The 14,480-nt window shown below is 42.7% G+C and overlaps 1 protein-coding gene across 1 annotated transcript; it reads left to right on the top strand.

Moving 5' to 3' along the window:
• Positions 1 to 127: 127 nt before the first annotated feature.
• On the top strand, positions 128 to 11,754 carry DCLRE1C (DNA cross-link repair 1C). The gene is made up of 14 exons (XM_033058860.1): positions 128 to 236; positions 363 to 414; positions 2,040 to 2,124; positions 3,165 to 3,224; positions 3,868 to 3,923; positions 4,000 to 4,101; positions 4,345 to 4,417; positions 4,579 to 4,719; positions 5,248 to 5,349; positions 5,937 to 6,073; positions 6,236 to 6,290; positions 7,885 to 7,973; positions 8,802 to 8,902; positions 9,378 to 11,754. The coding sequence occupies exons 1-14, from the start codon at positions 128 to 130 to the stop codon at positions 10,340 to 10,342; spliced, it is 2,127 nt and encodes a 708-aa protein (XP_032914751.1). The 3' UTR covers positions 10,343 to 11,754.
• Positions 11,755 to 14,480: the final 2,726 nt, after the last annotated feature.

Raw genomic sequence — 14,480 nt, 5'->3', positions numbered from 1 at the left:
AGTCGCCAGGCAACCGCCGGCCATGGCCCCTTTAAAAGGCCGTGCCCGCCCCTGATTGGCCGGCGCGGGGCGGGGCGGCCTCGGGATTGGCTGAGGGCCGCGCGGGCGGAAGCGCGCGCCGCCCGCCATGAGCCGGTTCGGGGGCCGCACGCGCGAGTACCCGGCCGTGTCCATCGACCGCTTCGACCGCGACAACGTGCGCGCGCGCGCCTTCTTCCTGTCGCACTGCCACAAGGGTGAGGGCCCGCCGGGTCCCCCCGCCCTCTGTCCGTCCGTCCGTCCGTCCCGCCCCGTGTGCCCCACCCCCCGGGCATCACCCCCGCCCCGCGTGTCCCCCGACTGACCCCTGCCTCTCTCCCCAGATCACATGAAGGGGCTGCGGGCGACCGCCCTGAAGAGGAGGCTGGAGGGCAGGTACGGGCTGGTGGCGGGGCGGCCTCGGGGGAGGCGGCCGGTGCCGGCAAAGCGCGAGCAGAGCAGCATCCTGGGCCTGAGTCCCAGGCTGGGAAGGGGACAGGGACACCTCCCAGCAGACAGGGCTGCTCCAAGGCCCCGTCCTGCCTTGCCTCGAGTTCTTCCAGGGATGGAGCATCCACAACTTCTTTGGGCGATTTGTTCCAGTGCTTCACCGCCCTCATCATTTAGAAAAACTTCTTCCTTGCATATCATCTAGACCTGCCCCCTTTTAATTTAAAGTCAGCTCCCCTTGTCCACACCATGTCCTTGTAGAAAGATCCTCCTTATAGTTCTTAAAATATCAAATGGTAGCAGTAATGTCCCCCCAGAATTTTCTCTTCTCTAGGCTGAGGAACCCCAGGTATCTCAGCCTGCCTCCATGGCAGAGGTGCTCCAGCCCTGAGCGTGCTGGTGGAACTGCTGGACCTGCTCCAACAGGTCCCTGTCCTTCCTGTGCTGGGACCCCAGCACTGCAGGTGGGGTCTCAAAGGAGCAGAGGGGCAGGATCCCTGGCTTGTCCTGCTGCCCACAGTGCTGGGCATGCAGCCCAGGATAAGACTGGCTTATGCCATTGCACACTGCTGGCTCGTGTCCAACCTCCCATCCACCAGTACCCCAAAGGCTTCTGCAGGGTTGCTATTCAGTCATTTGTGCCTCACTGGGGGTTATCCAGACTCAGGTACACTTGGCCTTGTTGAACTCCATGACATTCATGAGTTTCATGAGGATTTCTCTGTTATTCCCTGGAAGTGTTGGTACACAGAGACAGTGCAGTGCCTGTGCAGTGAAGGGGCCAGCTGTGCTGTCTGAATTGTATAAACAAGCAGGTAGCCAGCACTTTGAGGGACACAGTTATTCCCCTCTGGCCAGCATCTGTGAGACTTTTCTAGGGTACTGTGTCCAGCCCTGGGCTCCCCTGGATGATAAATTGATAGATGTTTTGGTCAGCATGCTGCTCTGAGGCCAGGACCATGTGATGTGTGATGAGAAGCTGAGAGCTGGGTGTCTTCAGCCTTGGGAGCAGGAGACAATCATGTGTCACTGTTTGCAGGTAGGGGTAGAGGAGATGGAGCCAGACTTTTCATACAAGTGCATAAAGAAAGGGCAAGGGACATCTTTTTCACCATGAGGATGATCAAATGCGGCAGTGGGAGGTTGTGGACCAGTTCCTAGGCTTTCTTTGATTTATTGGAGTAGATATTGCATCTCCTCTGATGCAAGCAGAGACTCCCTCTGTTCATCAGGGGTCTGTGCATAAGCTCCTAAGGATTATTCTGTGTTCTGCTGTGTGCTGACTGATCCAGAGGTTGTGCAGGGGCATAGAAACAAGCGGATAGATCGTGCCCATGTACCACACACTGCATTTGTGTCTGCACAAAACCATGCTGGCAGGGGCACACAAGGGTAGGTTTGGGTTTGCTGTGCTGAAGAGAAGCCTGCAGGCTTCCAGCTCTGCAGATCTCACATGAGAGGTTTCTGAGTGCAGGGTTTGATGTGCTGGGTGCCAGGTGCTGATGTGTCCTTAGATTGTTCCTCATATCTACTTTAAAAAACACTTATCTGTGTTTTTTGTCTCCTCACAGCTTGAAAGTTAAACTGTACTGCTCACCAGTAACTAAGGAATTGTTGTTGACTAACTGGAAATACAAGTTTTGGGAGAATCATATTGTGAGTTTGTGTTTATTTTGAAAATAGCACTTTCCAAGCCGTGATTCTCAGACAAAATCTGTTCCCTGCTCCCCAGGAGTGTCTAAATATTGGTCTTGATACAGTGTTTCAGAGCTTAAGTACTTCCAATAATGTGCCTTTCCTGCTGCTTGCTATGTGAGATTGGTTTATTGCTGTTTGTCATTTAATTTAATTCATGAAATTTTTCCTTTTCTCTCAACTTCAGCTTTACATGGCCTTCACTGATCACTTGTACATTTGAATTTGTATTCATTTCCTTACCTTGCTCATGTCTCTCTGCTTCTGTCATTTATTTCTCTTTTGCTTCATTTAAAGTCTCTTACTGCTTGAAGTAGATATAATCTGAAGTTATATTATTTTCCTTTTGCTTTTTGGAAAATTGACTATAACATGAAGAGGTTTTAGTATAAAATCACTGAAAAATTTCCTAAATTTACATGATTTCCAGTGTTTGGAGCCAGACTGCAAGGGATCAGTGTTAGGTACAGGTGTGACGAAGTTATTTTCTTCCCTTTATAGATACAGGCATTATGAAATTGAAAATTAGGGTTTTTTATAGAAATAAAAATAATTATCTCTGCACAAACACAGGAATACATGCACCCAGTGATTTCTGCTTCTGGTAATAAGGGACAGTGGAAAGTGCTGCAGCACAGAGCTGTCCTAGCAAGATCCACTGCTGTGGCACTGGGATTGGGCTTTGCAGTTATCCAAAAATAAGGCATGTGATGCATCCAGAGGAACAAGAGCTGCTGCTGATAGAAGTCCAACATACTTTAACTTTTTTAGGCATGCACATCTTGGTTGAGATATCTGTATTTAATTTTTAGATAACTTGTAGGAAAATTCATTCCACTGGAAATGGAAATTTGACTTACTATGGGAAAATGAGTTTAATTTTACAGGCTTAGCATTAGCCATGGTGAGTGCTAGAGATGTCTACATAATGAATACTGAGACATAAACATGAAACAGAATGTTCAGTGAATCCTATAATACAATCAATCATTTTCTTACAGGTTGCATTGGAAGTTGAAACTCCAACTCAGATTTCTTTAGAAGATGAAACATCTGGTGAGGTAAATTACAGGGAAAAAAAATTCATATGTTAGTAATGGGCAGTAATGCTGTTTGCATGAGCACAGGAAACACAGCTGCAGCATCCAAAGTGCACAAGCTATTTTTAAAATGTATGTGCCCCCTCCTCTCCTGTAGTGACAGAAAAAGGAGTGGTAGTTTTAAACTGAAAAATGGTTGATTCAGACTAGATACAAAGAAGAAGCATTTCACTATGAGGATAGTTAAACACTGGAACAGGCTGCCCAGAGAGGTGGTGGACACCCCATCCCTGGAAACATTCAAGGTCAGGATGAAGCTCTGAGCAGTCTGATCTAGTTGAATAGTTCTTGCTTATTGCAGGAGAGTTGGACTGGATGTATTTTAAAGGTCCCTTCCAACCCAAACTATTCTGTGAGGAAGTAGAACTGTCTTCTGTCCAAATTGCTTTATACTCACCAAACAATACTTGGTCCTCTCTTCTGCCATGACAGGATGGTGGTTGCTCTTTAGTGCTTGTTGCAGTGTGAAGAGACTCTCTGGTTTCCAAAGCAATGCTAGATGCTGCAGGAGGCTGTGGGGAGTAATACATTGCTCTCACTGTGCTGACCAAAGTACTGGTGGTACTTATTCTGTGGGAAAATAACGCTAACCCCTCTCTTCCAGAAAGAAGATGTAGTGGTGACACTCCTGCCAGCTGGTCACTGTCCAGGTTCAGTCATGTATGTCTTTTCAATACTTTAAATTTTCACCACTGGCATTTAATGTGGAGTTTGACCCAAGTGTTGCTGTCTGCAGGTTTCTGTTTGAAGGTGAGAATGGCACTGTGTTGTACACAGGGGATTTCAGGCTTGCAAAAGGAGAAGCAGCCAGAATGGAGCTTTTGCATTCAGGGACCAGGTGAGCTATTTGTAGGATATAGAAAGAAGATCATATGGCATGGACAATTTGGCTAGGTATTCATTATTTTTTCCTCTTTTTTATTCTGGATTAAATATAATTGCAATACTGCAGTTACAAGCCCCTTTTGATGTATTCTTTGTAATCAAGAGGTGGGATTACATCCTTCTGAAGAGAGAGGAAGTGGTGTGTCTTAGCACTGTGATGCAATGTTTACTCTGATATCACATTTCTGTCCTCCAGGGTAAAAGACATCCAGAGTGTGTATTTGGACACTACTTTCTGTGACCCCAAATTTTATCACATACCAAGCCGGGTAAGTCTAACAAGTTTTTGAGAAGAAAGCCCCTTAAAACAATTAATTAACTACTCTTTTGTTAGGTAAGTCTTGCAAGACAATGACATTTTGCTTTACTAAATCACAGCACTTTGGAAACACTTTCCAAGATGATTGACAGCATTTTCTACACTTTTCAGGAGGAATGTTTAAATGGGATCTTGGAGCTAGTGAGGAGCTGGACCTCTCTGTCTCGTAATCATGCTGTGTGGCTGAACTGCAAAGCTGCTTATGGATATGAGTATTTATTCATAAACCTCAGCGAGGAACTCGGAATCAAGGTAATGTTTCTCTCATTGTTGCCTTGGAACAGATCCTCACTAATGGCTGTGGCCAACACTGAGCTGGCAGTGGCTGTGCAGAGGGCTGCTCTAGGTCACAGCTGTGCCTGTTGCATTAACTTCCCCTAAAAAGTGCAGTTGTGCTCAAAATGAGGTAACTGGTTGACTTCAGTCTGGAATAGTTGGACTTCCCAAAGAGAAGTCAATTGCCAGTTTTCAAGCTCAGTGTTTACCTCACTCTCTTTTATTTTGTGAATGATAAAAGTCATTTGCATACAGCATTAATTGTTAGTATATATATTCTGATTTTCTCATGAGTATTCATCCTTCTTCAGTATAGGTGGTATGTTCTACTTTTCCTAAATGTCCAAGTTTTGGCTGATACATCTCTGCTTGGACATTATTGGGAGTAATAATTTAAATGCCTGCCAGCATTTGGGGAGAGTAGAATCACATCTATTTAACTGCTCCAGCTGCAGTCTGGAAAACACATTGAACTAATAAAGAGTAAACTCTGGCCTTCTCTAGGTGCACATGAACAAACTTGATATGTTCAGGAACATGCCAGAAATCCTGTGCCATGTTACCACGGACCAACACACGCAGATTCACGCCTGTCGCCATCCTCGGGTGCGTTTGTTCTGCAGAGCCTGCCCTAACTTTGCTCTGTGCTGTGGTTACAGGTGCTGATGTGTGGGGGCTGTTGGGTTAATGAAGAGCAGTGAGATGGTGACTTAGTGTAAAGGAGAGTGAAAACCATAGTTAGTAGGTTGAAGTTGTTTGTTTGTTTGTTTTAAAAAGGGGGAAATATATTAGCTTATGCCAATAGTAATTTAATTGTATTTGAAGCCTGAAAATCGTTTTTAAGTGAAGTGAGACAAGCAGCAGAGTAGATCAATTGGGTATTGCCCATTTCAGTGTATCAAAAGCAGCTCAGATGGTGCCTGCTGCAGCCATGCACTGTGTGGTTTCAGTGTGTGCCCATCCATTTCTGGGGTGTCTGTCAGGCTGGAGGCTCCAGCTTGGTGGAATGCTGAGATGACACTGGGGCATTGGTCTCTCTGCTTTGCTTTGCCAGCTGCACTAAAGAACCAAGGTGTGACAGGGTCTTTCAAGAGAGTTAGAAGTGAGAGAGGAACTTGGTTTCTTGGAACTTGCTGCTTAATTTCTGGGTAAAAAAGGTCAATGTTGAAGTTAATTTAATATCCATTGGACAGGATGATGAGTGCTTCCGAGGGAACAGGCTGCCCTGTGGGATGACTTGCCTCAATGGAGCTCCCCTGCACATCATCAGCATCAAACCCTCCACAATGTGGTTTGGGGAAAGGAGAAAGAAAACCAGTGTAATAGTGAGGTGAGCATTTGGGCCACACAGAAACCTGTTGTTTCAGGTTTGTGTCTTGCCTGATACGTGTATAATTGAATCTCAGAATGGATTTAAGAGTAGGTTATGCTGGTCTGTTGACCAAGGCTGAAGGGCAATTACCTAATTTCTGTGCCTCTTCTGGTTTTTTAGGACTGGGGAGAGAACGTACAGAGCTTGTTTTTCTTTCCACTCTTCATACAGTGAGGTTTGTATATTTGTAGTACTGAATAGACATTGATTAAGAAAATGTTAAAGAATTTTGATTATTCTGGAGTGGATGATATGTCTTGTCATAATTAGAAAAAATCCTGTCAGTAATAAGATGTAAGGAGATAGGAAGTTCTGAATGCTAAAGACAGAGAAAGTTGTTTTAATATAGCTGCAGAGGAACTTGTTAAAGTAGGGCAGGATTACAAGCCTGTTTCCTGTTCTCTGTTCTCAGTGTATAGTCACTTCTACAATTGTTTTGACTGCCTTTCTATTTTAGATTATTGTGCAATTTTGCACAATATGCAATTATGCCATGTTTTAAGCATGGAGTTTTAGTTTACAATGCATTGTTTATCTGCTGTGACTTAGATTTGGGTGGGTTTACCTTCTTTTCTCAGCTCACACATTTAAACTGAATTTTCTCACATCCTGACTGCTGCTCTTGCCCCTTTTCCTGTGTTAAAAGACTAAAAGGAAATTGGTCATGGCAGCATCCTCCCCACAATCACACTTTCATTTAACATGACTCGATATACCTCTAAAAAACTACTTTCTTCTAAGAAACTGAACTGAAAACAGACCAGTGCTAACAATGAACAGTCACAAAATTTTTGCACTACAAAATGGAGGAAGGCAGTACTGTTTTTAAGATCCTGATTAAGTTTAAATTTCTTCTGCCGTGCAGAATTTTAAATGGAGGTGCCAGTGTGGAATTTGCTGTCAGAATATGGGGGGTAGTGTAACACTCCCACCTCCACATGCAGAAATAGATGGGTCCTTGTCTTGGTTTGAGACAATTTAAAGGAGAACACTCTGGAATGAGCTGTCTCCCTTTACAGGTTCAACTAAACCCTTTCCGCCAGTAAGGAATGAACAGGAGTAGATGGAAGTGAAAAAATAACAGTTTCCTAGTAAGTGCAACAGCAACAGGCAAAAAAATAACAGTAAATAACTGCTAGATACCAAATTGCAATAACATTATGGGTCACCACAGGACAGTCCTGCTGTCTGTACATATAGCAGTGTAATCTGCAACCTGCAAGTGTTACCAGTGCTCAGCACTGAAAAAGCCTCAGCAGGAGTGCCCCAAACCAGACACACTTCAAGAAATTTACTGGAGATTCTGTAGAAGACAACAGAGTAAGGCTTGAAAAAAACAGTGTGTTTTGTCATAATGGGATTTTATAGGGTACTTTAGGAGAAACTTTAGGAATAGAAAGGAGTACCTGATCTGCATAACTGGAGACTTGAACTCCAGTTAGAAAAATGTATGTTTGAAAAAATCAGCAGCAGTAAGGACAGGGCAGCACTGGATCACATTCCTGGTGTGCCCAGCCTTTTTTGTCAGAGACAATGATGGTCTGTGTATTAATTGGTAATAGCAGTGAGGTGTTAGGTGAGGCTGAGTTCTCAGCATTCTTTCAGGTCTGTTTCCTTGTTCTAGAGATACCCACTTTGACAGAGTCATGGGCTTTAGGTAAAGACTACTAGCAGTACTTTTGGATGTGCTTGCATCAGTGCTGCCTTTAAGTGATATTCTTAACTGTTGATGTAATTTGTTAAATTGCTGCTTCTTTTCTGGAATTCAGATCAAGGATTTCCTGAGCTATATCTGTCCTGTGAACGTGTATCCCAGTGTTCTGCCAGTGGGTGGGACAGAGGACAAAGTCATGGAAATGTAAGTGACAAGTGGCTGCTGGAGGGAGGTGATCCAAACTCTGTTCCTGTAAGGGCAATTCCCCTCCTGAATCCCAGCCTCTCAGGAGGGCCACTGCCTTTTGCTTTACTTGTCTATAATTCAGTCCCACAGACTTGGGCTTTCTGAAGCACACAGGTATGAGCTGAGTCTCAGAGTTTGTATTCTACTTCTATCTGTGTGTAGAGGCTTTTCTGCTTCTGAGAGGAAGTTGAACAGAGATTCATCTTGCTATGTTCTGTGACCCATTTCTGTTTGTCATTGCTGCTTCTCAGAAGTTTCTTGTAAAGATGGTTTTCCTGGGGACTTGAACTCCTCCCCTGCACAGCATCAGAGAGGCCAGCTCTCTTGTGCTGCTGTAAGATGTTGGCGGCTTAAAAAGCATCCTCAGGGTGCAGGAGAGCTGTGGTGTCTCTTAGTCTGGACAGAACAATGATTTCTGTTCCTTTTTCCTTTCCTCCTTAATAAGAAAATAGACTTCCACTTAATAATCACTGAATAAAACTGTAGATATATTTTGAACCCTGTCAGCTTGTCTTCTGTAAGGAAGGAACTACAAGATAGTTTTGAAAAATTGTACTTGTTTTAAGGTTAATTATTGAAAGGACAGATTTCTACCTTTCAGCTGCTGAAGCTCACCAGTGAATCAAGGACTTTGCCCTAGGTATTGCTGTCTTTGCTTTAACATTTTGCTGCAGTGCCTGTGAAAGGCATGGAGCAGTGTTCTTAAAACAAGTTAAAGGATCTACTTTTGCTCCTGAAAGCATCTGCTGAGTTCTAAATATTAACTGGTTTTCTCATTCCCTTCAGATTAAAGCCATTGTGCAGGTCCTACAGTAGAATCATGGAACCCAGGTACAAGCCCTTAGGAACACTGAAGAGAGCCCTCAAGAGAGAATTATCTGATACAGGTAAAGGTTCTGCTGCACCTTAAATGCAAGTCTGGGACTAAGCAGAGGTGCCAAAAGCTTTGGTGTTCACCACAGTCTGTCTGCGTGTTCACAGCAACAGCTGGAAAGGAGAAATAGAAATTATGTGAACTTAGATATCAGGAGAGTGAGAGAGCTCCAATTGTGTAAAAACACAGTTGTTGGCAGTCTAAAAATGTACTGAATGCTCAATAGCCCTGTAAGTTTTTGGATGGAGTTCCTTCCCTCAATCCTAGCCCAGCCCTAGGAAAGCTTGTTCAAACTGTGTCTGTGAGGCACTGTGCTGCACCAGGCAAGGCAAACACTGTCAATATCATCCTGCAAAATCTCCAGCTCGGGTAAAGAACATTTTCCTCAATTTATACTAAATTAATTTTTATTAAAACTTTGCTCTCAACAAAATTTTTGCATAGATGTGAACTTTTCTTAGTATTTTTTAAAATTTTTTTCTTGCCAGATGAAGATGATCTCTTTGATTCAGAATTAATTTCTTCAAGGCCTAAGATTCCAAAACAGCAGAGAGGAGAGAGCATGCCCTCCAGCACAGGACAGTCTGAAAATTCTGAAGGAAACATTAAGGAGAGCACAGAAAATGACAAAGGGACCACAACTTACACCTCCCACAAGGTAGACTTCATGGACTGTGAGGAATCAAATGATGATGATGATGATGAAGATGATGAAGAAGAATCTGAAAAAAATACAGTTCAATTTCTTTCCCATGAGCCAGATGCCACTTCCACAGCCGATTTCAATGGAGTAACTCATGACCAGCAGGAGTCTAATGCCAATGTCCCTTGCTGGGATGAATTTTTTACAGGTAATAAATTAGAAGAAAGCTCTGAAAATGAGGACAACATTCCATCTTCAGCAGATGCTGGTGGGTCCCAGTCACTCTTCAGTGATTCAGATGGAGTAAGTGACTCAACACACATCTCCTCCCAGAATTCTTCTCAGTCAACACACATATCAGAGCTGGGGAGCCAGGGCTGGGACAGCCAAATGGACACAGTGCTCATCACCTCCCAGGAGAGAAGTGCCCTGGACCTCAGCAAAGGTGGGAGCAGAGCAGTGGTTCCTGTGCTGCAGGACAGTCCCAGGGACACTCAGATGGACAGCAGCAGGGAGCAGTCACCGGGTCAGAACAGACCTTGTGCCCATGATGGTGCCTGTGGCTTGGAAAGCAAAGGCTGTGAGAAAGCTGCAGAAAATGGCACTGCCCATGCTCAGGATGTGCTGGTGGAAATAAGTGACAGCTCCAGGACTCCTGATCTGGAGCTGTGGAGGGACTCCCAGAGCTCCTCTGACTTTGAAATTCCCTTGACTCCTGATGCTGAAGCACCTCAGCCAGATAAGCTGCATCATTTATACAAGAAGCTCGCAGCAGGTGAAAACATAATCACTAAGAAAAAAGTCTCCTGAGAACAGGTATAAGTGATGAACATCAGTGGTAATACCAGCATGTCTATGAATACCTGAATTCTTCTCTTTCCTGTGGGTTACTGTCATGCTTTATTCAGAAACATCTTACTCTCAGAACTAGGAATGTGCAGCCTGTGAACCTTTATTATTCCTTCCATGAAATACTGAAAAGGATGTATTCAGAAAGTATTCCCAGGAGGGACAGTAAAAATGTTCTACCTCCCAAGGTTCAATTCTCCAGCACTGCCAGTAGACAAAAAGTGGACCAGACAAAACTAAGGGTAGGACACTAAATGAAATTTGGTGTTTATCATGAGCTCTAAGAGTTTGCCTTTGTAATGTGAACTCAGGTTTTAATAAAATAGCACACTGTTAACTGTGGGGAGGAACACCTGAGAATGACCGTGCAAACAAGACAGTTGTAATTTGGCTTTAATCACTATTACTGTTTATTTATTTATTATTATAACAATTTAACTGGTACTCACTGCAGTTATTTTTAAAAATGTAAGAATTTCCAAAGTTGTGAGGGCGTTTTAATTTGTTTTAAATCAAATTGTTCATTTCAAAGTCTCACTTTGCACTGAGCTTTAACTCCTGAGTTAGGTACTGCAGACTGCTTTACCTGCAGCTCATTCCAAACAACTTGTCATCACTGTCAGAACTGTGTTCTGGTCTGTTCTGAATTGTTCTTCAGAACAGTAATTTCACGATTATAAGCCGAACCTGATTATAAGCCGCACTGTGGGTTCGGACCAAAATTTTAGTCAAAATGGTGTGGCTTATAATCATGAAATTACTGTACTTAAAATCCTGTGGTTCCCAAGTTACCAGCCCTGTCCTGCTCTGGCAGGTAACAGCCAGAGAAGGTTACCTGATATCCCCTAAAGAACTTCACCTCCTGTGCAACATTCTGTAGACTTCACTGTTTTAAATCCAGACAATATATTCTCCATGCATGTGTGCCATCATAACTCTGCCAAAATTCTTAGCTTCTAACATAGAAATATAATTCAGGTTTTTCCTAAACTGGAGTGCCTAGGAAATATCCAAACCATGGAAGTCATCTAAAAATCCCTGAAGTCCATGGTCTTTAAATCCCAAAGAATTAAACAGACTTTAGCACAACATCTCTCTGGGTGTGCCTTCAGTTGTGCCATATTTAGTGACATGTGAATGTTCAACCCCTCAGTATTCTGCCAAAGGGAACAGAGGCAGGAGGGACAAAGCATTGCCATGATCTGTATTCAAGATCCCTCTATTTCTCCACTGTTAACTTTCCTCGTGTTTGTGGGATTTAACCTAATTTCCAAATTTGATCTACTAACTTTGGGGTTTTTTTAGAAAGCCTGAGTGAGTGAATTGTTGTTGGAACTACCTCTGTGAATAAAGTCAGAGCAAATAGAACCTTTTCTGTTGGCTCATTTCATATCTGAAAAATGTGCATGTACGTTCAGGGCTGCTTTTAACAGAATGATCAAATATTCAAGAATCCAGTGTGTTCAGGCAAGTGTAAATTTATATATAAATTTATATAAAGTTCTCACCAGCCCTAAACTGAAAACACAATTTCCTCATGGTATCTCTGCTGGAGTCCTTACAGTCTTAGAAAGTTTGGGTACAGGCCAGGAATCAGGAGGTTGCAGTCTTAAAGCAAATTCTACTGCTACAACTAATTTTGACAGGCTAATTTTTTTTAAAAAATGACAACAACAAAAGAAAAACTAAATTTAATTTATTTTATCAAAAACTATAAGAAGATAGCAATACTAGAGATGACACAGTATGAAAAGAAAATGTTCCTGAGCTTACAAACTGCATATTCTAACACAAGTTTCCAAAACATACATTAAAAATAACCGAAAGATTGACTTAACTTGGAGATTAAATAAATAGACAATAGCTTTTCTTACAGGTGATCTTGCAGCTTTAGTTTTGCTACCAAAAAGTAAAAATAAAACCAATAAAAAAAGAACAGCTGGAGGCCAGGTCACAGGTCACCAGCCCCCAAGAATTGCATCCACACGACTGAGCTGGTGACCATGACGATGCCAACAGTCCACAAAGCAAAACAAAGGCAGAAGCTGGGCTGGTTTAGCTTCCCTAAGAATTTGAAAACAGCTTTTCTTTTTTTTTTAAATCCATTTCCAGTTTGGCAATTTTCTGCCAAACTCATACAAACAGTAAAAGGAGTTTTAAAACAAGTGACACAGTGTCCAATTAAGCTAATTCACTGACTGCAATCCAAATACACTGAGAATATGTAAATACAAAATACTGTTCAAGGCTCTTATGTTGGAAACAGATCCATGGGTTTCCTTCAAATAAATACAAAATACTGCTACCTCCCAGAACATAAAGTAATGGTTCTTTATTTATGGCAGAAGATAACACACAGATCCTTAACAAACAGCAGCGTTATTCCAGTGCTGGTGATAATATTCCCTGCCTCTGGAAAAGGCAGACATTGCACTCCAGTACAACTGCCACAACTGTTACCTTCTAAAATGCATCTACTTGCAATATTTAAATCAAACTGGGCACGGGGAGAGAGGAGCCTGGCCAGTGTGCCCCCGGCACAGGCGGGGCTGCAGTCAGGAATCTCCTGCCGCAGCCGCTCCATCCTGCGGGGACAGCGCAGCTGCAGCGCCTTAAGGAGCTGGAGACTGCAGATTCCATCCACATGGAATGCACTGCTCATTTGAGCTACATGCAAGAGAGAGCACTAATGACCCCAAATGATGCAAGATCATCTAAAGTTTGCTGACATTAAAGCTCCACATTCCACTTAAATAAAAAAAGCATTAGAGATATGGCATGATAAAAACTGACAACATTCAGCATTTATCCAACTGTGTGGATACAGGTGAGCCTGATCACATTAAACACTTTTAAATCTAAGCAAACTTTCTCCTATTCATTAAACAATATAAAGTCTCTATTTCAACGTGTATCTCTCTATTGTAGATTACAAAACCCACACAGCATTTCCAATGGCCCATGCTCTTCACCAAAAGAGTAAAATTGATTTTGGCTAGTAGCATATAAAATGTAATTTGCTACCCAAGAGCCAGATCTTCAGTACAAATGTAACTGTGCTTCTTAAGGAACAGCCTTGAAATACTCTTTTTGAAGTGCTAGTAATTAACACGGAATTTAAGGCATTTTCTAACTAATTAAGTAAACAGTTAGGTGCTGGGTACTTGACTTCATTCACCTGAGCCAACAGCTGTGCACCTTATAAAGGTAACTAGCTGACCTATGATACATAGCCAGCATCCAGCTATGCAGCATCCACTTATGGAGCAACATTATTCTGCCTGACCCTGTCAACATGTACATGACTGGTAAGCCACATGCAAGTTTTATGAGCTCTGAATCCATGAGAAAAAAGCATGTGGATCATCCCTAGAGCATGGACCTTGGCTGTAACACCACTCATCATCCACCTCAACTGCTCTTCAGTGGTTCTGAAGCCAAGCAAAACTTAGCATATGCTATGAATAGATTAGACAACTTTAAGATGACCAGGAAAAAACAAAAGATGACTCAAGCAGCTGAAGAACAGTACATTTCTCAGCCTTTACATTCAAGAACATCTTACAAATGTCTACAGCAAATGGGTATACTCACCCCTAGACTAACTTCACTGAAGTTAACATTTTTGCAACCAGAAAATACAGGCCTAGTATCTTAGAAGTCTGTCACTAGGTAAAACAGACACAGTATGTAAAAATCTGACCAAAAAACCAGTTGTGAATATACATCAATCCCAGGGCTCTTTTGCACCTAACAGATAACAGAGCTTATCTCCACAATGTATTGGCTTTGTTAGACAATGGGCTGCTCTCCTTAACCTTTTGCTATCTATTTCCAAACTGTAGCCTGCAACTCATTTCAACCAGGACTGCCAAATTTCTGCAATGAAAACAAACAGCAAATGTTACTTCTGCAACTCCACACTTACAAATGCTCTGTGGAACTGCAGTCCTCCTACAGAATCCTAACTAAAAATCAGAGCATAACAACTGAAAACATTCTATCAGCTAAGAAGTTCAAGTTTTACACTTGGGATCTGTTAATACCACTTACAGAATTCAATTAGGCTGGAAAAGGCTTTTGAGATCAAGTCTAGCCT

Source organism: Catharus ustulatus, chromosome 4 (genome assembly GCF_009819885.2).
Source record: "Catharus ustulatus isolate bCatUst1 chromosome 4, bCatUst1.pri.v2, whole genome shotgun sequence".
Taxonomy (NCBI): Eukaryota; Metazoa; Chordata; class Aves; order Passeriformes; family Turdidae; genus Catharus; species Catharus ustulatus.
This window is presented reverse-complemented; position numbering and strand designations above follow the sequence as displayed.

What these genes read in the sequence shown, in the direction of transcription:
- DCLRE1C (XM_033058860.1), top strand. Translation starts at nt 128, where the DNA reads ATGAGCCGGTTCGGGGGCCGCACGCGCGAGTACCCGGCCGTGTCCATC. An exon ending in CCTGTCGCACTGCCACAAGG is followed by an intron (nt 237 to 362) that starts GTGAGGGCCCGC and finishes CTCTCTCCCCAG; the next exon opens with ATCACATGAAGGGGCTGCGG. An exon ending in CTTTTGCATTCAGGGACCAG is followed by an intron (nt 4,102 to 4,344) that starts GTGAGCTATTTG and finishes TCTGTCCTCCAG; the next exon opens with GGTAAAAGACATCCAGAGTG.